Here is a 20,648-nt window from a genome sequence, read left to right on the forward strand (position 1 = left end):
ACTAGTTCTGTCATCTTACTACCTAATATCACGGTACCACACTTCATTGGAAGCCATTTTGGTGTATAAGTTGTTAAATTTCATTTATAAATCTCAGTTTCTCTTCTGACTCTTTTCATCCACTTAAGGGTGTTAAATTTCCTATTTGCTTTATTTTGAAAGCTGCCCTAAAACTAATTGTATTGTGATTCTATTTAAAAAGATTGTGAAAAAGGAGTTACAGTATTGAAAGAACTGTCGTACTTTTTAAGGTGATGACGGTTATTTCTGTGTGTTAGATTTGGACTACCTTTTGTGCTGCACTTAGAGAAGACAATAGCATGGGACCTTCTGCAGAAGGAAATCTTGGAGAAGATGAAGTACTTCTTGAGGCCCACGGTTTGCATTCAGGTGTGTAAGCCTTTTGATACTCCAGAATAGCGTGTGTGTTCCCCGTGCAGAAACAGGCACCACAGTGAGATGGGAAGTTCAGACCTTTGACATTAGGGAAGGCTAGCCACTGTGCTGGAGTGTTGGGGAGCCCTGGAGAAAAGCTGCGTAGCAGAATCTGCATTCAGGTTTTCCAGACTGAGAACTTATCCCTTATTTTATGAAGGGAGCTGACTCTTGCAAGGTTTTCAGTGAACTGCCAGGTATTCCTTTATGTTTGTCTAATAAAGTTTAGCACGTGATCAGCTTTTGTAGAGAGATTTTGTAGACAAACTGTATATTTTCAAAATTCTGACTACTTTGTTAAGTTATCCGTGGAAAACTTAATGTTAAGTTAAAGCAGCATGTTACTTGTCTTGCATAACATTTGATATGTAAATTGCGTTTGGGTCAGTCATATTTAAAGTGTGTTAGGGTGGCTCGGCAACCTCACGGACTATTGCAGAGAAGCGTTTTGTAGAACAGTTTGCTTTCCCACTACCCTGGTTGGGAAATGCCCCTGTGAACCACACGCCCTGGAAGAGAAGCCGAACCTGATTTGCCTTTGCTATTTGATGCAGGTGTGTCCATTCAGTTTGCGTGTGGTCAGTGTTGTGGGAATAACATACTTGCTGCCCCAGGAGGAGCAGCCTCTGTGCCACCCGACAGTAGAAAGGTAAAAAAAAAAAAAAATCACCTTCTAGGATTTCATGAACGCTTGTGTGTAATTTCTAGTGATGTCTGGTGTAATTTCCATATAAGAGTGGTACATTCTTCAGGCTCATTTAGAAAGTAAACCCTTACTTTACTTTTGGTTCGTATTTGAGTGGGATCTGTTTTCTGCTCATCTTTGGAATAAGGGAAACCTAGACTGCTTATGTCAGGAAAATAAATCGGCCTGTGTCTCAGGATGATAGATGAACTACACTTTCATACTCACCAAGATTGAAGTTTGCCCAAGTAGAATGCTAATCATAACACTTTCCTCCTTGAGATCCTTAAATGATAAGCCCAGTTTCTCTACCGTTTCAACCCTGACTGCTGCTTTTCTGTCAGGCCTCATTCTTCTCCCCACTGACTCAGACCTTTAGCAGCATCAGAGTGCTGAGGGTTGTTTGAACATGACAGCACGGTTTACGTGCGCCTTCCCGTGTGCAGCTTCCTCTTCATAATTCCTTCCCTTTGAGCCTGTCTTCACACTGTCCCCGCCCCCTATTTGCCCCCAGAATTAGTCTCTCCCCTATGCTACTTCTGTGCTTTCTGTGTACTTCTGTCCTCTTACAACACTCTACTGTATTAATAAAATAATAGACATATGTGTCCATAGACACCCTGCACATATGTGGATACATATAAAACACAGTATTGTCTCTATTATAATGCCTTTTCCAATACATATCGAAGTGCCTGCATTTCGGGATTCCAAAAGAGTATACAACATAGTTCTGTTCGAAAGGAATTCACTGTTTGGCTTTAGAAATTAGAGTTAATAGATTAGATGATGATCTAAAACATTGCCAAAAATAAAAAGTATTTGAGAAGTAATATTGACTGTTAATGCTCAGTGTTTCAGAAGATGGCTGAGGAGCCAAGGAGCTCAGGGGCAATAAATGAGGTAAAACTGGAGGGGTCCCTTGCAGGAAGGCACAGTTTACATTGGTGTGGGCACAGTCCAGGGACCAGGCATGGTGTATGGGGGGAATGGAGAGAGGCAGACTTCGTTCTCAAAGAGATTGTTGTCTAGTCTCTGGTTTGGTGAGAAATTAGACAAAAATTGAAAAGATCATACCCTCTAAGAGTTACATGGATAGCCTTATAGTGTGGTATTAAATTTCTTCCCATATCTTTATTTCCATGTTGAATATTTTAATTTAAGGATTTTTCAGTCCAGTTCTAATCAAATCATTAAATATGAGGTTATAATGGTCAGAAACCTTTTCTGATGGGACCAGTGATGAAGATTTTCAGCAATCACACTATGATTTCAGATGGTTCACATGTTTAATTAAAATCATTTATTTAGAGAGTAATATGTGAATACTCTTGAGAGTCCCTTGGACTGCAAGGAGATCCAACCAGTCCATTCTAGAGATCAATCCTGGGTGTTCATTGGCGGGACTGATGCTAAAGCTGAAACTCCAATACTTTGGCCACCTCATGCGATGAGTTGACTCACTGGAAAAGAGTCTGATGCTGGGAGGGATTGGGGGTGGGAGGAGACGGGGACGACAGAGAATGAGATGGCTGGATGGCATCACCAACTCGATGGACATGAGTTTGAGTGAACTCCGGGAGTTGGTGATGGACAGGGAGGCCTGGCGTGCTGTGGTTCATGGGGTCGCAGAGAGTCGGACATGACTGAGCGACTGAACTGAACTGATGTGACTCTCTTCTCTGTCCTATAGGGCACTAAAATCTTGTGGACCAGGCGGTACTGCTCATGTGAAATTAGTAGTAGAATGGGACAAGGAGACAAAAGATTTGTAAGTATTTTGTTACTTAGTGTTTATATAGTCAATTGTCTTGATGGTTATTTTAATAGCTTATGTTTGATCTTTCAAATTAGCTGAAACCAGACCTCTCTTTTCTTTAGCTAACTATCCAAGTGTGTTGCTAATCATTTATTTAAGCAATGTATTATTTCTCTCCTATGCATTCTGTTGTCTGGATCCCCAAATCTTAGAACATTTATTTGCTGCTAATGAGACAGAAGCTATATATTCAAATTACTTTGATTATTATTACAGGCCCATTAACTCTAGCAAGTTATGCCAAATGCATGCCCTTTAATACAAAAGGATGAGAATATATGAATTAATCAGCATAGTGTTTGGCCAGTCCCGGAAAAACCAACTCCAAATTATTTCTTGAAAATGACATTTTAGATTGAGAACTTTTCAAGAGCATTTGGATCCTAGAAAAGTTGGATTGCCCCTTTTGCTCTCTTACATATTGATCTTTTCAGTTATGAATTTATAGTCATGTTGTGAAGCCATTAATTTTATTCTTGTGTCAGTTTTGCTTGACTGTCTCTGATGCATGCTTTTCTGCCCCTCATTGCAGCTTGTTTGTAAATACTGAAGATGAGTATATCCCTGATGCAGAAAGTGTCCGGCTGCAGAAGGAGCGTCACCATCAGCCTCAAACTTGCACTTTATCCCAGTGTTTCCAACTCTACACCAAAGAGGAGCGGGTAAGGGTGGGCAGCGTTCGTTGGGCGGTGAGGGTAGTAGGGAGGCACCAGGTGACCATGGAGAAGAACAGATTATGCCCCAGAAGACCCCAAGAATTGGTTGTATTTATGTAGGTTCTGCACATGTGATGTGCATCTTAGTGTTAATCCTTTTAGGACTTTAACAAAAAGGAGTTTAAATTTCTGGAATTTCTGGGAAAAAATGCTCTACACAAATCTTTGTATAGTTCTTCTTTTTCCTCCTTTTTAATGGTTAATGATTAAGTTATTTTTGTTTTAACTTCTAGATTAAATTATTTTCCTTTGTAACTAAATCATTGGTTCTCAACTTTTTGGTAGTGAGAACATAGATGCTACGACTTATTAAACTTAATTAAGATTGAAAATTCAGTTCCTTAGTTGCATTAGCCACATTTCAAGGGCTCAGGAGACACTGTGGCTGGTTGCTCTTGTTTTGGACAGTGTAGATATAGACGTAAATCTGTACAGTGTAGGACAACTTGGTTTAGACCACTTAGCATGGTGCTTTGCAGGTTGTAGGGATTCGGTAATTAAGATAGTGGATGGGACCCTTGCCTGTGTGTGTTTTTTCAACAGGAATATTTAATAGCAAGGTAGATAACATATGCTTACCTAACATATTTTTATATAACTAAGCTAAAGCAAAGAGTCGGACATGACTGAGTGACTGAACTGAACTGAACTGAAGCTAAAGCAAAACATCCTGTTCACTGGATAAATATAGCCTGCTGTATGTGTGTATAATTCAGAGCAGTTTAAAATACACTGTAATTTCAAAACTTCAGAATTTGAATAGGTGCCAGTGTTGTCTCATTTTTTCATATGAGAAAAGAAAATTCCTTTGAAAATCATTTGAGGCTTGGATCAAAATTCCATACCTATATTCTTAGGATCACTCTGTAGAGTCTTTATGATTCAGATGATACAAAGGAAGCTTCAGTTCAACTTTCCTTTTAGTGGAGACATCCCAGCTCTCATAAACTCATCAACCAGGAGAATGTTGGTGGCAGTTACAGTGCAGGAGTGATGAAGCTGATTCTTTACATAGTGGTCATCTCGTATGCCTTCCATTGGCTCACCTGCGTTCAAGTCCACACCCAGAAGCTGACCTGATTCTGAATATTCTGCTTGAACTTAAACTGGTGTTTCCTGAAGGTCAAAACCCAAGTTCTGAGCAGGAACCTAGTGAACAGTGAGCAATTCATTAGCAATACTTGGACTCCCAAGTTGGGCCCTGCCCCTTACACACTGGACTTGTATACAATCAAGGCTATCATCTGCCATTGCCATGCCCACTGCACCAACACTGGGGGTGACACAGCCATTTCGATAGCGTTTGTAACAGCCCTCAAGCCATCTTTTATTGCCTCTGTGATTTACATGAGTGTGTACTTACTTTGTCCTTTGACCAGTAATGTCACAGATGTTGCATTTCTCCATAAAGGCGAACTTCTCTTCTCCCAGTCTGTAGTCATGGACAAGTTCAGCATGTCCCAAACAGTCAGGATTCAGGTCATCAAAAGAATTTAGAGCTACCCCACCACAGGCCAGAGTCAGCTTTTCCACCTTGCTCTTAGCTTTGTGCAGAGCTACTAGGCCTTCTTTTGCAAGAGCATTTAAGGCAAAGGAGTCAATTCCCTTTTGATTAACAATAACACATCCTTTAAGTCACGGCCACACTTTATTTTGTAAAGTTTTATTACTTTTAAAACTCCATCTTCAGTGAATTTTCTTTCAGCCTTTACTAATTTCTCTCTCTCTCTCTCTCCCCTGCACTCTTATTTTTAAAAAGCCAGAATTCATTTCTGATTTTTTGTATTCTAATGGCACATTGCATATGAGGATATATGCATCTTTTACTTTTTATTTTTTCACATTAGGATGGCATGTCCCATCATCCAAAACGAGACTCTGATTAAGCTTAGGTAGTTTGAGGTTTATGTTTCATCTCCGTGATCTCAACCATGAAGGGGTCACTATGTTTATCTTTTCTGTTAATGACCAAGATGGAATCTACTGCCACTTCTGTTAAAACATCAGCAAGTTTAGCATGAGTTTAGTATATAGAGATGTTTTGGCCGTGTCAGTAAGTGTTTCCCTGTCCATCTCTTTGCGTATTTTGATTAGTTGACAAAGCTAAAGTGCCTTTTCCTTTGCAGTTTTGTAAAAATCCTTCTGTTATTATTCTGAGATGAAAACCCTGTATTAAACACACAGTTAGCAAACTACCACTAACTTGGACATCTTTAGTTAGATGCGACTGTAGTTCATGATAAAGCAAATTTCTGGAGGGATATTCTGGATCATTCATACCCTTTCATGCAGCTAGTATAACGTGCTGACTTTCTCAGTGCTTTTAAAAGGATAAATAGATAGCCCTTTCGGTGTAGAGAAGAACAGACATGACAGTAGCAGAGTCAGAACCAAGGGACTGAAGCAGCCCTGGTGCTCACTGTGCAGCAGGCCTGTGTGGCTTTGAAGCCTCTTCAGGTTTAGACACCTTGAGAAACCTTGATGCGAGCACTTAGAGTTCATCCGCTTCTGAGCTGATGTTTAGGGTCGTAATTCCAACTGATTGTTACTACTCATTCTTGCACGTAGGGAATCATGGAATTTCAGAGTCGGAGAGGACTTTAAAGCTTTTTCCTAATGATTGAGTCCTTCTGCCTAATTTCAAATAGGTGATTGTCCAGCCGCTGTTTGTCAGAGACACTATTCCCTCTTTGGATATCTCTGATGGTGACTGATGTTACCCTGAAATACGTCTTCAGTTGCTCCAACCCACAGGCAAACTCTCAGGTCATTAAGAACAATTGGGAACAGGTCTTCGTTTTCTTCTACTTGTTTATCCTTCAGATGTTTGGAAATAGTTTTCATCTGCTCACTGAGCCTGTTCTCCTCCACTCAGTTAATAGCTAGTTCCTTCACTAGTTTTTCATTAGACGTATTTTTCTAATCTTGGGCTTATATAAAACAGTTGACATTGAACCTGACTGATGACATGCTCTGTGTAGCCCCTTATCCTATTTAGCTTTTTTTTTTTGATTTGGGGGGTGTTCAAAGCTTAAAGTTGGGCAGATCTACAACGAATCGAACCTGGTCTCCTGCATTGCGGGCGGATTCAGGGAAGCCCAGATGACAACACTGGTATTCTACAAAACATCTCCCTGATCTTGTAATCAGGGTTTGTTCTTCAGTACCTGTTTGTTGAGTACACACTACGTGCCAGGTACTGTGCTTGGCCTGGGGTTATAGCAGGGGCAGAGACAGCATTTTTGCCCTCAGGCTGTTATAGTGTCATGGGGATAAACAAGTAAATAAAGAAGCGAAGGCCCTGGGGTAGTAGAAAGGTTGAGAAACAGCAATGAGGCCGATGTGGTAGGGCACAGCAGGTAGGAGACTTTGTCCTGGTCATAAAAGAACCCTAGCAAGTACTGCAGGGTCCACCTTCCATAGAAGGCTTTCAGTAAGTATATCCCGCAATGAATGAGTGAATGTTCCTTCGGAAGCTCTGTCGTTGGGTCCAGAAATAACAGTTCAGATAGGAAAGAGGAGAAGGTCAAACTTAGGCTGTGTGGTGATAATTTGGGGTCAAGCTGTCTGCAAGCTCAGTGATGGTCAGCAGTGTTTCCGAGTGTCAGTGCTGTTGGCCGCCTAAGGATGCTTTGGAAACAGTGTCCAGGTCTCAGGTGGTGACAGCCCTGCTCTCCTCATCACCCTGGATGTTCACTGTTAAGAGACGGACATCCTGGGGAACAGGCAGAGAGTGTGGATCGTGGATGGTGCGTCTGGAAATCCTGGCACGGCTGAACGTGTTTTAACAAAGGAGACCGTAAGCGAAGATCTGATAGGTATTTTCATCCATTTCATCTTGTGGATGAGGATTTGGACTTCTTTTAACTAGAAAGCAGAATTAGAGACTGGAAATTGCAGGGAGAGTTATTTCATCTTAATATGAAGACAAACTCTATAACAGACTGAAAATAGAGCAGCTGCCTCCTGAGCCAGCACCTTCCCTGCCAGGAGTTCGTGAGGCCGGCCATGCTCCAGGTGTGCTCCGTAGACCTGGCAGCTTTGTGGCAGTTTATGACAAGCTCATTCCAGGAATAGAGCATTGTTGTAGAAACTGTCAAAACTATCGGACATTGTCATGACGTTCTTACTCTGTTTTATAAAAGAGTATCTGTTCACAATGTGTTGAAAATGAAAAACAGACAGCCTGCTTCTTTACCAGAAGCACTGGGCCAGGTGGCCACATACTTAGGTAGAAGTTTGCGTGTTGCCAAGATGTGGACTTGCCAGGTGACAGTGTAGGTCCCTCCTATCTGATGTTCTCACTCAGTTCCATCCACTCAGACGCCTGTCCCTCCCCATCCTTCCTGCACACACAACTGGGTCTCCCTGTCATGGAAAAAATTCCCTCAGTTCTGCTTCCCTTTCGAGCCGTCATGCCAGTCTTTCTCTTCTTTTCTGCCTAACTTGATCGTTAGTGGTTTCAGCGCATTCTCCTTCCTCCCTCCCAGACCTCTCATCATCTCTCTGACTTGGGTTTCTGACAGCTGTCCAGGGTTCTCGGGGCCCCTCCTGGACTCAGTTCGGTGGCCTTTGCTCAGCCTGCATTCGACCTCTCCATGGGATGTAGTTCTGATAACCAGCCTGTTCTTGCCACTCTTAACTTGGTCTGCATGAAAGGAATTCTCCTGACTTGCCTGTGTTTCTGACTATGCATCCTCAGCTTTTGGTGGTTTCTTGATCTTTGTTTCCCTTAAAACTCAGCATCCCCCAGGTTCTGCCCTTGGCTTCTCTGACATCTCGGAAGGCATGGCTATCTGTTCTGTTCCCATGGCTGCCCTCACTTCATCGTGTTAATGGTTCCAGATCTGAAGCATCTTCTGAAATCCAGAATGAAATTTAAAAACCTCTCTCACCAGACATGTCCTGTTAGTACCTCTCTGTCCCCTTCCTGAAACCCTTGCCTGCAGAGGGGACACCCAGGGATTTGAGGTCTCAGACCGGTGTTGAGAAAGATCTCGGTGGTGGCAGGAGGGGGAGGATTGTCTGGAGCAGTTTGATGTTTTGGGGGAGGAAGAACGATTAAGAGAGCAGAGGAGGAAGAGGTCAGAGTGAGTGAGGACCTTGAATTAAGCTGGGTTGAGGGGGTGGAGAGGAATGTTAGGGGGTGTTATCCTGGATGGATGTGGAGTGGAGGATAGAGGGAAGGATTTGAGGCTTTGGGATGACCCCTGTGTTCTGCTGTTAAAGGTGGTAGTGGTATTTGCTGGGGTAGGACATACAGGAGGAGGAGAAAGGGGAACTGTATTGACAGAAAGGCGATGAGTTGAGTTTGGGAGTATGACGAGCTTCTGTGACATTTAACATCTTTATACAGGATTTACCTCATTGGTCATTCCTTTTTGAGAGTCTATTCAGCAATCATTGGAAAAGACCCTGATGCTGGGAAAGATTGAAGACAAAAGGAGAAGAGGGCAACAGAGGATGAGATGGTTACCTAGCATAGCATCACCGACTCAATGGACATGCGTTTGAGCAAACTCCGGGAGCTAGTGAAGGACAGGGACCCCTGGCGTGCTGCAGTCCATGGGGTCTCAAAGAGTCAGACACAACTTAGCGAGTGAACAACAGCAGCAGCAGCAGCTATTCAGCCAGTGTTTGGGTGCCAACCCTAGCCCTTTGATTGTGTTTTTCCACTGACTCCTAAATGTAGTTTGTGGAGGGATTCAGAGTTGTGCCATGCTTTGGCCCAGAAGTGAGGAGACAAGGCTGTCTCCTATAGGGGTCCTGCTTAAGCAGCGCTAACAGCGTCGTGCTCCTTGTTTCCAGCTCGCCCCCGACGACGCCTGGCGGTGCCCGCACTGTAAGCAGCTGCAGCAGGGCAGCATTACGTTGAGCCTCTGGACTCTGCCCGACGTGCTGATTATACATCTGAAGAGATTTCGACAGGTAAGGAGATCCGCTGTCCCAGGGAAGCGCACTGTGACCAGGTGTCTTACTCCCCCTACTGGTGGGCTGTTGGGGATGGTTCTTTGGTGTCCCCATGTGAGCCCACGATCTTGTGTTGTTACAGACCCACATTTTCCCCTGTGTTTGGGGCCCTGTGTTGTTCTTTCCCAAAGCAAAGTTCAAGCATCCTGTGACCTTTGAATCCTAACCATTTTAGTTCATACGGCAGATATTTTACTTTGTTCCTGAGGATTTGCTTTAGATTTGTAAATGTTGTGCTCAAGTAAGTGTGCTTTGGGATTTAAAAAAAAATTGAGCTCGTTTCTGGGGGTGGGAAGAATTCTGTTTCTACTTAAATTAATAATGGGTGTTGTCCTGCTTCCAAGGAGCTGTTGTACAGTTGGGAAGATGAGTCATACATGTATACGAAGAAAATCTGCTTTGCATTGTATGGCTTTGTGAGTCAGTTTTCCCAAATAGGCTGTCTGTTCCTGAGGTTAGAGCTGTCCCGGGCGGCCCCCTTGTAAGGGAAAATGAGAGGTAGATGCTGGAGGAGTCTCTGAGCCTGACTACAAGAAGGTGTGGATCTGAAAGATTAGGAGGGGGCCTGCAGCAGGTAAGGGAGGAACACGCGTATAGTGCCTGGGTGCAGAGCAGGGCAGGAGGCTAAGAGCCGAGGCCAGTGTGGCTGGAGGTCCGGGGGGCCGGGGAGAAAGGCGTGAGTCAAAGTAGAAGAGGCCGGCGGTGGCTGGTCACCCAACCCTTTAGGCAGAGTGGGATTCTGATCTGGTGAAGCAACATGACCAAAGGTGGGATTTGAAGAGACCGTTCAGGCTGCCATGTGGAGAATTAGAGGCTACAAGGATGCAGATGGGGAGGTCTCAAGGAGGCCGTTTGTCCAGGGCAGGCCCCACTGATGGCTGGCATCGGAGTTGCGGCAGTGGAGGTGGAGAGACCTGGATAGATTTGGGAGATGTCTAGGACGTGCTGAGGAAGTGAGGATGTTGGGGGCTCACGTGGTCGCTGGGGCGGGGATTGCACACGGAGGTTTGGGGTCCAGCCCCTGTGCTAGTGAGGAGTGAGCATTTGCCTTGAGTGTCCCAGCTGCACATCTCCATTCGGGTCTGTGGGTGGACGGCCTGTTGGAGGTTTGCCCAGCCCTCTGTCTCTTTCCACATACACAGACTGATGTCCTTTGCTTTCTGTTTCTTTTGAAGACATATAGTCACCCCTCCAGCGCCCCAGTTCAAAACTGTAGTGTCGTCTTTGACTATCCTTTCTTGTCCCTGACATCTAGGCTTGGTTGCCATACCTACTTCCTCCTGTATGTGTCCCCTTCTCCCCATTCTTACTGTCATCCTGCCAGTTCCAACTTTCCACTCCTTCCCAGCAGGTTGCAGTTGCGGTGTCTTTTTATTGGTTTTGTAGCCTACACTGCTCTTCCTTCTCGAGCACATTTTGGGCACTACTTCATGACAGCTCTGATGACATCACCTCCTGCCTCAGAGCCTCAGTGCTTCCCCCTTGACTACAGAGCAGGATGCCAGTTCTTTAGCCTGACCCTGCAGGACCCGCCTGCCTCACTCTTAGGAGCTTTTTTTTTTTTCCCTTAGTAGGTCAATAGTTCCTTGAGAATGGGCATTATCTGTACTTGATTAATTTTTTAAAGCCCCCATAGACATTGGAGGGCTTCCCTTATGACTCAGCTGGTAAAAAATCTGCCTGCAATACGGGAGACCTGGGTTCAATCCCTGGGTTGGGAAGATCCCCTGGAGAAGGGAAAGGCTCCCCACTCCAGTGTTCTGGCCTGGAGAATTCCATGAGGTTGCAAAGAATCAGACATGACTGAGCAACTTTCACTATAGACATAGGAAATATTCAGTACATATCTTTCAACTGATGGCAAGATTTCCAGATTGCCTAAGGTTGTCAGCTCAGTGAATGTAGCAAGCTAAGTCACTGTTCACTTTGAGTGTACTTGCTGGAGGAGGTGGGACAGGAAGAAGCCCTGTTCCGTGAGTTCGGTGCCAGCACCGTGCTTTCCCTTGACATGCATTGTTATTCCATTCCTTTTCATGCCTCTGGATGAACCACCGGAAGTTGTCATTTTTGCAAGTTAAAAACCTTTATCAGATAAGGACCAGAAGGCTCATTATCCTCTTACATGTAGTTAATCGTGGGTTCCATTTTTGGTGATATTAAAACCTGTTCCTCCAGGTATTGGGTTGGCCAAAAAATTCCTTTGGGTTTGTCTATAGCATCTTATGGAAAAATGTGAATGAACTTTTGGGCCAACCCCAGTAATTAACAGTGTTAACCTGTTCCCTATGTCGTATGTCTTTGGAAACATCAGATAGGAAACTCAAACCTACTTCAGCTAATAGAGTCTGTTTTTCACACTGAACTGGCCTACCCTCTGCTCGCATGAACATGCCATCAGGACTTGTTTTTCTTCTTGCAACAGGAAGGAGACAAGCGTATGAAACTTCAGAACATGGTCAAGTTCCCTTTGACTGGCCTGGACATGACACCTCACGTGGTTAAGCGAAGCCAGAGCAGCTGGAGTCTGCCATCCCACTGGTCTCCATGGAGACGGCCCTACGGACTCGGGAGGGACCCTGAGGACTACATCTATGACCTGTATGCCGTGTGCAATCATCATGGCACCATGCAAGGGGGGCACTACACAGGTCTGCAGCGCGAGAGGCCGGGCGCCTGTGCTGACGATCCCCCCGACGTGTTGTGCTTGCGATAGGGTTGCTGTGCTTTAGAACCTTGCTTTCTCTTCCAGTGGGAAGTGTGCCGACCACGAGGGCAGCTTTCAGTTCTCTGTTCCCTGGCCTTATCTGGTCAGGCTCTGAGCCAAGCAGGGAGAGTGGTGGCCTGTGCAGAGGGGTGGCCTTGTCTGGCTCACCCAGGACTTGCCTTCTTGACCTCACCTGCACACCCCCGTTTAAGGTTCTGCTCTGCTTCCTTGAGGGCCTAGCATCTCCCTGATTTGGAGTGGTTGTGGACCACTTTTTTTTAATAGTGTCTTTAAAGTGACTTGTAAGTGTTTTTCTTTTCCCTTTGTGTTCAAATTTATTTTTTTTTATTTGTCAAAGCAGTAGTGCTCATCATGAAATTTAGAGACTAGAAAGAGGCAGAAAGAATAGCGCCAGCAACCCATGAGGATACCACTCCAAAATAATCCATGAGATTATTACTCAGAAAATGGTGGGAGTTCCCTGGAGTCCAGTGATTAAGACTCTGCACTTCCACTGTAGGGGGTGGGGGTTCAGTCCCTGTTGGGGAACTAAGAGCCCACATGCTGTGTGGCATGACCAAAAACTTTAAAAGAAAAAAAAAAGTAATATTTTTAGAAACTGTGATATATAACACACAACAGAATTTTCCTTTTTAACGATTTTTAAGCATATGGTTCAGTGTCATTAAGTTCATTCATATCTTCATGCAGTCATGACCACTGTCCATCTCAAGTTTCTTTCATCTTCCCAAACTGAAACTCCGCATCCATTAAGCAGTAACTCCCTTTGACCCCTCCCCCATCCCTGGCAGCCACTCTTTTTTCTATGAAACTGATTACTCTGGGTACCTCGTGTAAGTGAATCATACAGTATTTGTCCTTTTGTGTATGGCTTACTTCACTTAGTGTAACGTATTCAAGGTTCACCCATGTTGTATCGTGTGTCAAAATTTCCTTTTTTAAGGCTGAACAATATCCTATCGTAAGTAGGTAACATTTTGATAAGTGACGTTTACTTACACTGTTTTTCTGTAAGTTTTGGCCATTACTTTATGCTGTTGTGATTGTACTTGATGTGCTTTGTTCAGGTGAACCTCTATGGAGCACCTCCTCTGTTTCTTGCTTGCCATAAATGGAAAAAATCTCAGCCTCTGTCTTCCAAGAGTGGAAACACATAATATGAAAGAGCGGAAGTGTGTATTAGATTTTGTGATTGAAGTGTGGGTAGAACAGGGGCCAGGAGGAGAGAGTGGCCGAAGCACCCCTTTCTGGACGGTCAGGGGAAGCTGCAATTAGTAACCTGCCACCTACATGTGATATCCTTCTGGACTAACAGGGCAGACGCTTACTTTTTGTAAACATTATTTTTAATGACTTCAGGATATTCTGATGATGAAACTCTAGTGTGATATATAACCATTTCCTGTTGTTGAACACATCCATTATTTCTGGTTTTTAACTTTGAGGATGACACTGGTGAACATCTTTGTGCATAGTCCCCTTTCCTGTGTGTTAATTCTGTATCTCTTTGAGATTGAGTCTCAGAAATGGAGTGATGGGGTTCAGGGCATGCCTGCATGCTGGGGAGGCATGTATACTGGGGGCTTCTTGCCTGGACATCTGTGTGTGGGGGTAACTTGATGTGTGGGTGGCCAGGACTCGGGTTTCTGTGTCCTTCCCACTCAGCCTGTTTGGAAGAAACACTTCTCTGAGATTTTCTTGTGTCCTCAATCAATGGTTTCTACCACAGGGCCCCAGGGTGCTGTTGGTTCGTAAGCGTGGGGGGAGGGAGAGGAGGGTTGGCCCTGCTGGATGATCTTTCAGGCTCTCTGAGACTCTTCCCTGGCAGTTAGCCCCATAACATGGTGAATGAGCCTGTCGGGTCCTAGACCTCCTCCTTGGCCTTGCATACTTCTTCTCTTAACTTGCTGTTCCTCCAGGAGGCAAGAGCTTGAGTGTGATTAGACACAATCTTTTGTTTTTGAAACCCATTAAGTTCAAATTCTTTCAGTATTTAGATGCTGCAAGCTGCAGTCACTTGTGAAAGGAATAATCCAACTTGGAGTGTGTCTCATAGAGTGTATCTCATAGTGAAGTGCTTTGGATGGCCCCTACTTGCCCTAGGAAGCATGTTCTAGGAGAAAAAGGAGATAGAGGATCTACTGAAAAATCTACTAAAGCCAGATTTTGTACCTTACACATTTCATATTTATATTTTGTGGGAACCACTTTGTGTATCTAGTTGGATTTTTCCTCTTGGGGCATTCCTGGTCATATCTCTATTCTTTGATACTAAGTCACAGAGTTATATACTCAGGGACTCTGAGAATTGAAAGCGACTTGGAGTTTAATTTCACTCATTAGCTGGTGAAGTAACACCTTCTCCAGCATCCCTGGTTGGTGTTTGTGTAGCTTCAGCTTTGGTAAAGAGTATTCCACGCGGAACACTGTTTCTCAGGAAAATATGGACAAGCATGTTGTGTGGTTTCTAGCTAGAAACTGTTGAGGAAAATAGGACAGTGCTAGCCTATCATATTGCTCTTTTTATAGAATAGACTGGAAAATGCCTAGAAACCCATAACTACCTTAGGCAGTACAATTAGTTAGAAGAATGTGGGCTAGAAGCTAGATACATCTTCCTAACTCTGTGACATTAGGCGAATAACCTTATTCTAACCTGGTGGCCATCCAAGGGAGCTGAAAGTGCTCATGTCTGCTTCTTGGGGCCTGTTACCTAGGAGGGACTCAGATATTTTCTGCATTTATTTCTCCTTTGCCATGCTTAAACCATACCACTGCTTCTCTCATAGGAACATTTAAGTACTTGAGCATTGTTAAGTTAAAGATACCTTATTTAAGCTTTCCCTTGGAATGTTTATTTTAATGTGTTCTTTATTTTGCACTGGTTCTACCTATAGTTACATGGTATACGTATGGCTGACTTGTAATGATTCTAGAACAGTGCTTCTCAAACCATCTGCGATGAAGAACCTTTTAACAGATTTCTTAAACCTTTTAAAAAATTTCCAATCCTTCGCGAGCCAGAACTTAGGCAAAAACACAGTAAAAGAACATCAGACTACTATGAATGTTTTTAAATGCTTACCCCACTTTGGTGCTTCTCTTGTGGACTGGCACCAGTCTGTGAGACACAGTTTGCATAGCATCGATCTAGAAAACAATTTAGAAAACAGCACTGGGAAGAAAAGCACACAGAATTATATTATAAATACATCATTAACCCGTTGATGAGCCCCTGAGGGTTTCCATGCTGTGGCTGAGGACAGAGCATCCCAAGGAGAAGCAGACTGGAGCTAGTACACGGTTGCTCTGCCACCTTCTCTTGGGCACGTTCCTCCTTACTGTTTTCCTCCCACCCCTTCTCCCACTCCCGAACAGCACCCCGTCTCCAGCTGGGCCATAGTGCATCAAGCCTGACCACGCCACTGACCAAACAATTGCTGTTTTACCAGCTCCATTTGCCCTTTCCCCTCTGGTTCCAGTGAGTCTACAGCTGCAGACGCTATCCTACCCTGCAGTCATAGAGCCTTTGCCTGTTCTTCTTTGTCAGCACCTGTCTGGTGTAGCCCTGCCTCGCCTGTTGCCTTTCATCTCCTCAGAGTCCATACTTACCCAGTGGTTGTGGCCTATTAAGGCTGTCACTCCTGGTGCCACTCGGGGACCTTATGTGTCCTGCCCCCTGGGGCCCTACTGAGTCTGTTCTGGCATTCAGCCAAATATTGTAGCACTCATTTATGTTCACCCCAGTAAGTTAGAAAGTAATGGTACGCATGTAGCTTTCCGGATCAAGTTTATCACATTCCCTGATCGATTCACAGCACACTAAGCTGTGTCTGTCTATTCTTGCTGGTGCTTCAATGCTCTTGATTCTTTCCTTAGGCTTAGAATTTGATCTGGAGAGAAGGCCGCACACATTCATGAGCCCCCATTCTCAGTTTGCTGGGGGACTTCCATGAGGCACCGTTTTGCTGCCTCTGAGGGAGGCAGGGTAGGGTGGGGATTCAAGAACAGGCTCGAGGACTAGATAATTCTGAAAAGAACTGGACCCCTGTGCTTTACCAGCTGTGCGGCCTTGGGCAAGCTGGTTAATCATTTTGAGCCTCTGTAAAATGGGAGTAATAAAAGAACAAATTTCATAGGATCAAATGAGATATATACATAATAAGTGTTAAATATTAGCTGCTGCTATTATTAATATCATTATTTCTAGTTCTCGAAACACTAAAATGTTACAGCATCTTTAAAACAGGGCTTCTCAATCCTGGCATATTAGGATGTTTGCTGCTAAATCTTTGTTGTGGGGGCTGTCCTGTGCACGGTGGCATGTTTAGCAGCAGCCCTCGTCTCTACCCCCAGTCATCACTAGTATCCTACCTGCCCTGCCGCTCCCCAAGTTGTGACAGTCAAATATGTCTCTGTTCATTACCAGATATCCCCTGGGGCAAAATCATCTCTGGCTGAAAGCCACTGGTTTAACTAAATACTCATTTTCTAAGATTAAGTAGAAATTCATCCGTTTGGAATAGGTTGGAATTTCTTGAAACATCTTGCCTGTATATGATTTGGAATTTGGCTTTTTTTTTTTTTAACCCTTTCGCTGCATTACTACCTGCGACCTTAAAAAGTTCTTGAATTTTTCATGTGAGGCAAGGAAACGGTGTCTGTGGGTGGAGCGGAGCGGCCAGGGTGGCCACCCCGCTGCTAATGGCTGGTGGGCTCTCTTTGGCAGCATTCTGCAAGAACTCCGTGGATGGTCTCTGGTACTGCTTCGACGACAGTGACGTGCAGCAGCTGTCTGAAGATGAGGTGTGCACGCAGACGGCGTACATCCTCTTCTACCAGAGGCGGACGGCGATACCGTCGTGGTCGGCCAACAGCTCGGTGGCTGGTAAGGCCATTCCACTCTGGGGGCGGTTTTTCTGAGAACAGAAGGTGGTACTTGATGATCCAGGACTTCTCCAGAAGGTCCCCTGATTCTGCTGGTTGGATCAGGTTAATTCTCACATTGGCATTTAATCTGGAAGGCAGAATGGTTGCAGTCAAGGAAACGGGGCTGGAACATGCGAGCAACTGTGAACCAGGAGTTCTTGTGGAAGTAGAGTGGAGCTGGCTCAGAGCACGCTTGTGTATTTGCTTGTGGAGTCTGAGCGAGGGAGCTGAGGGGCACCGCCGGGTGCTCTCAGGCTAGAGACCGAGCGATTTGGAAATAGAACCAGACTTGACTTTGTCACCCTTGGTCGGGTTATCTTGAAGCATGTCCCATCTAAGCCACGTGTTTGTCATCTGTAACATGGGTGTACGGAGAAGGAAATGGCAACCCACTGCAGTATTCTTGCCTAGAGAATTCCGTGGACAGAGGAGCCTGGTGGGCTGCTGTCCATGGGGTCGCACAGAGTCAGACATGACTGAAGCGACTTAGCATGCATGCATGCATTGGAGAAGGAAATGGCAGTGTTCTTGCCTGGAGAATCTCAGGGATGGAGGAGCCTGCTGGGCTGCCATCTATGAGGTTGCACAGAGTTGGACACGACTGACGTGACTTAGCAGCAGCAGCAGCAACATGGGTGTAATGATACTACCTCCCTCGTTGTGTCCAGCAGATCAGGTAAACTTGCGTTAAAGCCTTTTGTGAAGGGTAGAGCACTGTTAGAAATTATTCTTTTTTTCCAGGAAGATTGGCCTATTCTGTTAGAGGAAAGATTGAAGGCTGTAATAATCTTAGAGGGCTTAGGTTTAGTTTGATGAGATCTACTCTGTTGTGTTTAACAAACACAAGAACCAGTATCCACACGTGATGTTGATGCAGCCACACAAGAGTCCAAACGGGGAGGAGTCGTCTTAATGCCAAGTTGGAGTTGAGAGAATAGGACAGAGTTCTGGGACGTGGCAGTGTGTGATCAGTTATTCATCCCTGCGCCCCTCGAAGCTTGTGGGGGATAAGCTGGAAGCTGCTCAAAGGAAGCATCGCTGAAGCAGAGGGACCCCTGGTGCATCACGCCCCACGCAGTACAGCACTAAGTCTGTAGCTGCTCTCTGAGTTCACAGAAGATGGGACTCCAGGGCTCCAGTGCCCTCCCTCAGTGCTTTCCAGAGTCTGAGATGTGCTTGGACCTGGCACCCCCTTGAGGTCTTCTCGAGATATTCATGCTGCTGCACGTTCTCCATCTCGGGAGTGGTTTCTGTTGTTCTAACTCGTATTTAAGGGCCTTCCTGGAACAGACAAGATAGAATGGCGTCTGGCCTTGTGTGTGTGTGCTTGCTTGTTGTATGTTAATACTGTGGTTTAAATGATTTAAAAATTTCACCAAACAGGCCAAGGAAGTAACAGTATGCTGCTGCTGGCTTTCATCTCTCTTTCTGGAGTATTACTGCAAGTGCTTAGAACCGTGCCTGGGGTGTTGTGCTCAGTAAGCATTTGTAGGGTAGACGGAAGGTATGAACAGTTGTGTCTGTTCCATTCTGTTGCCAGCACTTAAGACTTTGTTTTATGAAGTGTCCGTCCCTGTACTTGGAGTTTATGACTGCAGGCGTGTGTGGGAGTCTGCCCTCCTTTTCATCCTCACAGGGGGCATTCGAATGGGCATGGTGTGGGGTCTAGGAGTTAGCGCTGGCCCGGCAGTGAGGTCCCCAGGCTTCTGGCCTGACCTCGGTGCCCGCTTCCTTTCCTGCAGGCTCCACGAGTTCCTCCTTGTGCGAACACTGGGTGAGCCGACTCCCAGGGAGCAAGCAAGCCAGCGTGACCTCTGCGGCTTCCTCCAGACGCACCTCCCTGGCCTCGCTATCCGAGTCCGTGGAGATGACCGGGGAGAGGAGTGAAGACGACGGTGGGTCTGGGTTTCGGTGATAGATTTCCAAAACAGCGACTCGTGGACGCGCGCACAGGCTCCCTCATGTTGAGGAGCCAAGTCCCAGAAGGGAGATAGGGGAACATACAAGGGGGTTGTAGTGAGGGGACTTCGTGGCTGTTGTCACCATCGTACGTCACCTTTTATATCACTGGGCCTTTTGCTCTTCCTCTGGGATCCAGGACTTTTTCCTTCCTCTTTGTCTTTTTTCACTTTTAAAGTCTAAATGTGGAGGCTAGAGCTTTAACTCTGTACAGTAACGGGTACAGTTTAATCAAAGTGCTTTTTAAACTCTTCAGAGTAGCTGTGAGGGGACTCAGTGAGCTTGTGATTTGCCAAGGGCTTTGCAGGAGGCTGCCTGGGGATGAGCTGCTATGCGGGGCCTGGTGTGGGGGCTCCTGACTTGTTCGGATTCTCACCTTCCCACCACACTGTCTCCCTGGAGGGACTTGTGGTGCGTGCTTGGGGAGTACAGAAGCAGCTAGAACAAAAGCCATTGCCTTTGCATAAAGCCGTTTGGGGGAATTTTGAAAACAGTCACAGTATACAAGCTTGGAAAAGCTGATAAAAATTGAGCTCTGGTGTTTTTGTCTTCAGCTCCTGCTGGACTAGTGGCAACACAGCCCTCTGCTCCACCTAGGGTCCCAAGCTGGGGGAGGCGATCAGGCAGCTGGAGTCCTGAGCATCGGGAAGGGGAGAGAGTGAGCTTAGCCTCTCTGGAATACTATGAGCTTGGTGACACACCCCCAGCAGGTCTGTCAGTCTGTGGCCTGCATTGCCATCGCTTCTAGTAAGCTGCTGCTTGCTAGTGGTGATGGGTAAACCTGAACACAAACTGCAGGAACAAAACAGGAGTCTGGAGGAAGGCCCGACGTGGAGAGCTCCGTCCCACCTCCAGCTCTGCCCCTTCTGACTGTTGCGTCTTCATTTGTAGCGTAAGAGTCTTGGGCTATAACTACCAAGCTCCTGACTGGCACTCCTGACATTTTATGAAAAACTGACAGTGCCCCCTGGCTTGTTTATTATTTGCAGGTGGTTTTCAGCACAGCCTTTAAACTTCAAGTTCACTGTTGTTTCAACAGCGAGCCTAGATATGGTTTGCCCCCAGTCTGTTTTAAATGGCAGGGTTGGGGGAATCGGTATCCTCTTTAGGGTCATCATCATACGGTCGTGCTGGGTGGTGCCCGTGGGCCAGGGCCTGTCTCTCAGGGTCTCATCCAGGCGGAGTTGCATTAATCACCACAGCTCCAGTAGCAAGTGTGTGGAGAAGTTCATTTAGAGTATTTTCTTTGGAAGTTCAAAGTCACATACTGCTCTAATTATGAATATTTTTCTTCAAGGTTTTAAGGCACTCAGGGTAGAAGCGTATTGTCTGTAGTTCTTTCCACTGATGGCTTTCATAGTCAGTGATCACAGACCTGCCTGCCTGTGATATTGAGTTGGGGGAAGGGGT

The 20,648-nt window shown here is 45.4% G+C and overlaps 1 protein-coding gene and 1 pseudogene across 4 annotated transcripts in view; one reads left to right on the plus strand and one right to left on the minus strand.

Moving 5' to 3' along the window:
* The window catches only part of USP31 (ubiquitin specific peptidase 31), an 80,885-nt gene that overhangs the window by 51,341 nt on the left and 8,896 nt on the right, over positions 1 to 20,648 (plus strand). For all 4 annotated transcript variants that reach the window (XR_008683708.2, XR_008683709.2, XR_008683710.2 and 1 more), the window contains exons 8-15: positions 279 to 390; positions 990 to 1,084; positions 2,814 to 2,891; positions 3,472 to 3,601; positions 9,464 to 9,583; positions 12,048 to 12,273; positions 17,080 to 17,238; positions 19,022 to 19,174. Coding sequence is in view for 1 of the 4 variants with exons in the window: in XM_055409665.2 (XP_055265640.2) it covers positions 279 to 390; positions 990 to 1,084; positions 2,814 to 2,891; positions 3,472 to 3,601; positions 9,464 to 9,583; positions 12,048 to 12,273; positions 17,080 to 17,238; positions 19,022 to 19,174 (1,073 nt within the window). In the remaining 3 variants the exon portion in view is untranslated. The remainder of the gene's footprint in view (positions 1 to 278; positions 391 to 989; positions 1,085 to 2,813; positions 2,892 to 3,471; positions 3,602 to 9,463; positions 9,584 to 12,047; positions 12,274 to 17,079; positions 17,239 to 19,021; positions 19,175 to 20,648) is intronic.
* On the minus strand, positions 4,559 to 8,483 carry LOC148773663 (T-complex protein 1 subunit zeta-like; annotated as a pseudogene).

This window comes from Moschus berezovskii, chromosome 27 (genome assembly GCF_049115385.1).
Source record: "Moschus berezovskii isolate FMDL1 chromosome 27, NW_MosBer_1.0, whole genome shotgun sequence".
NCBI classification, from domain to species: Eukaryota; Metazoa; Chordata; class Mammalia; order Artiodactyla; family Moschidae; genus Moschus; species Moschus berezovskii.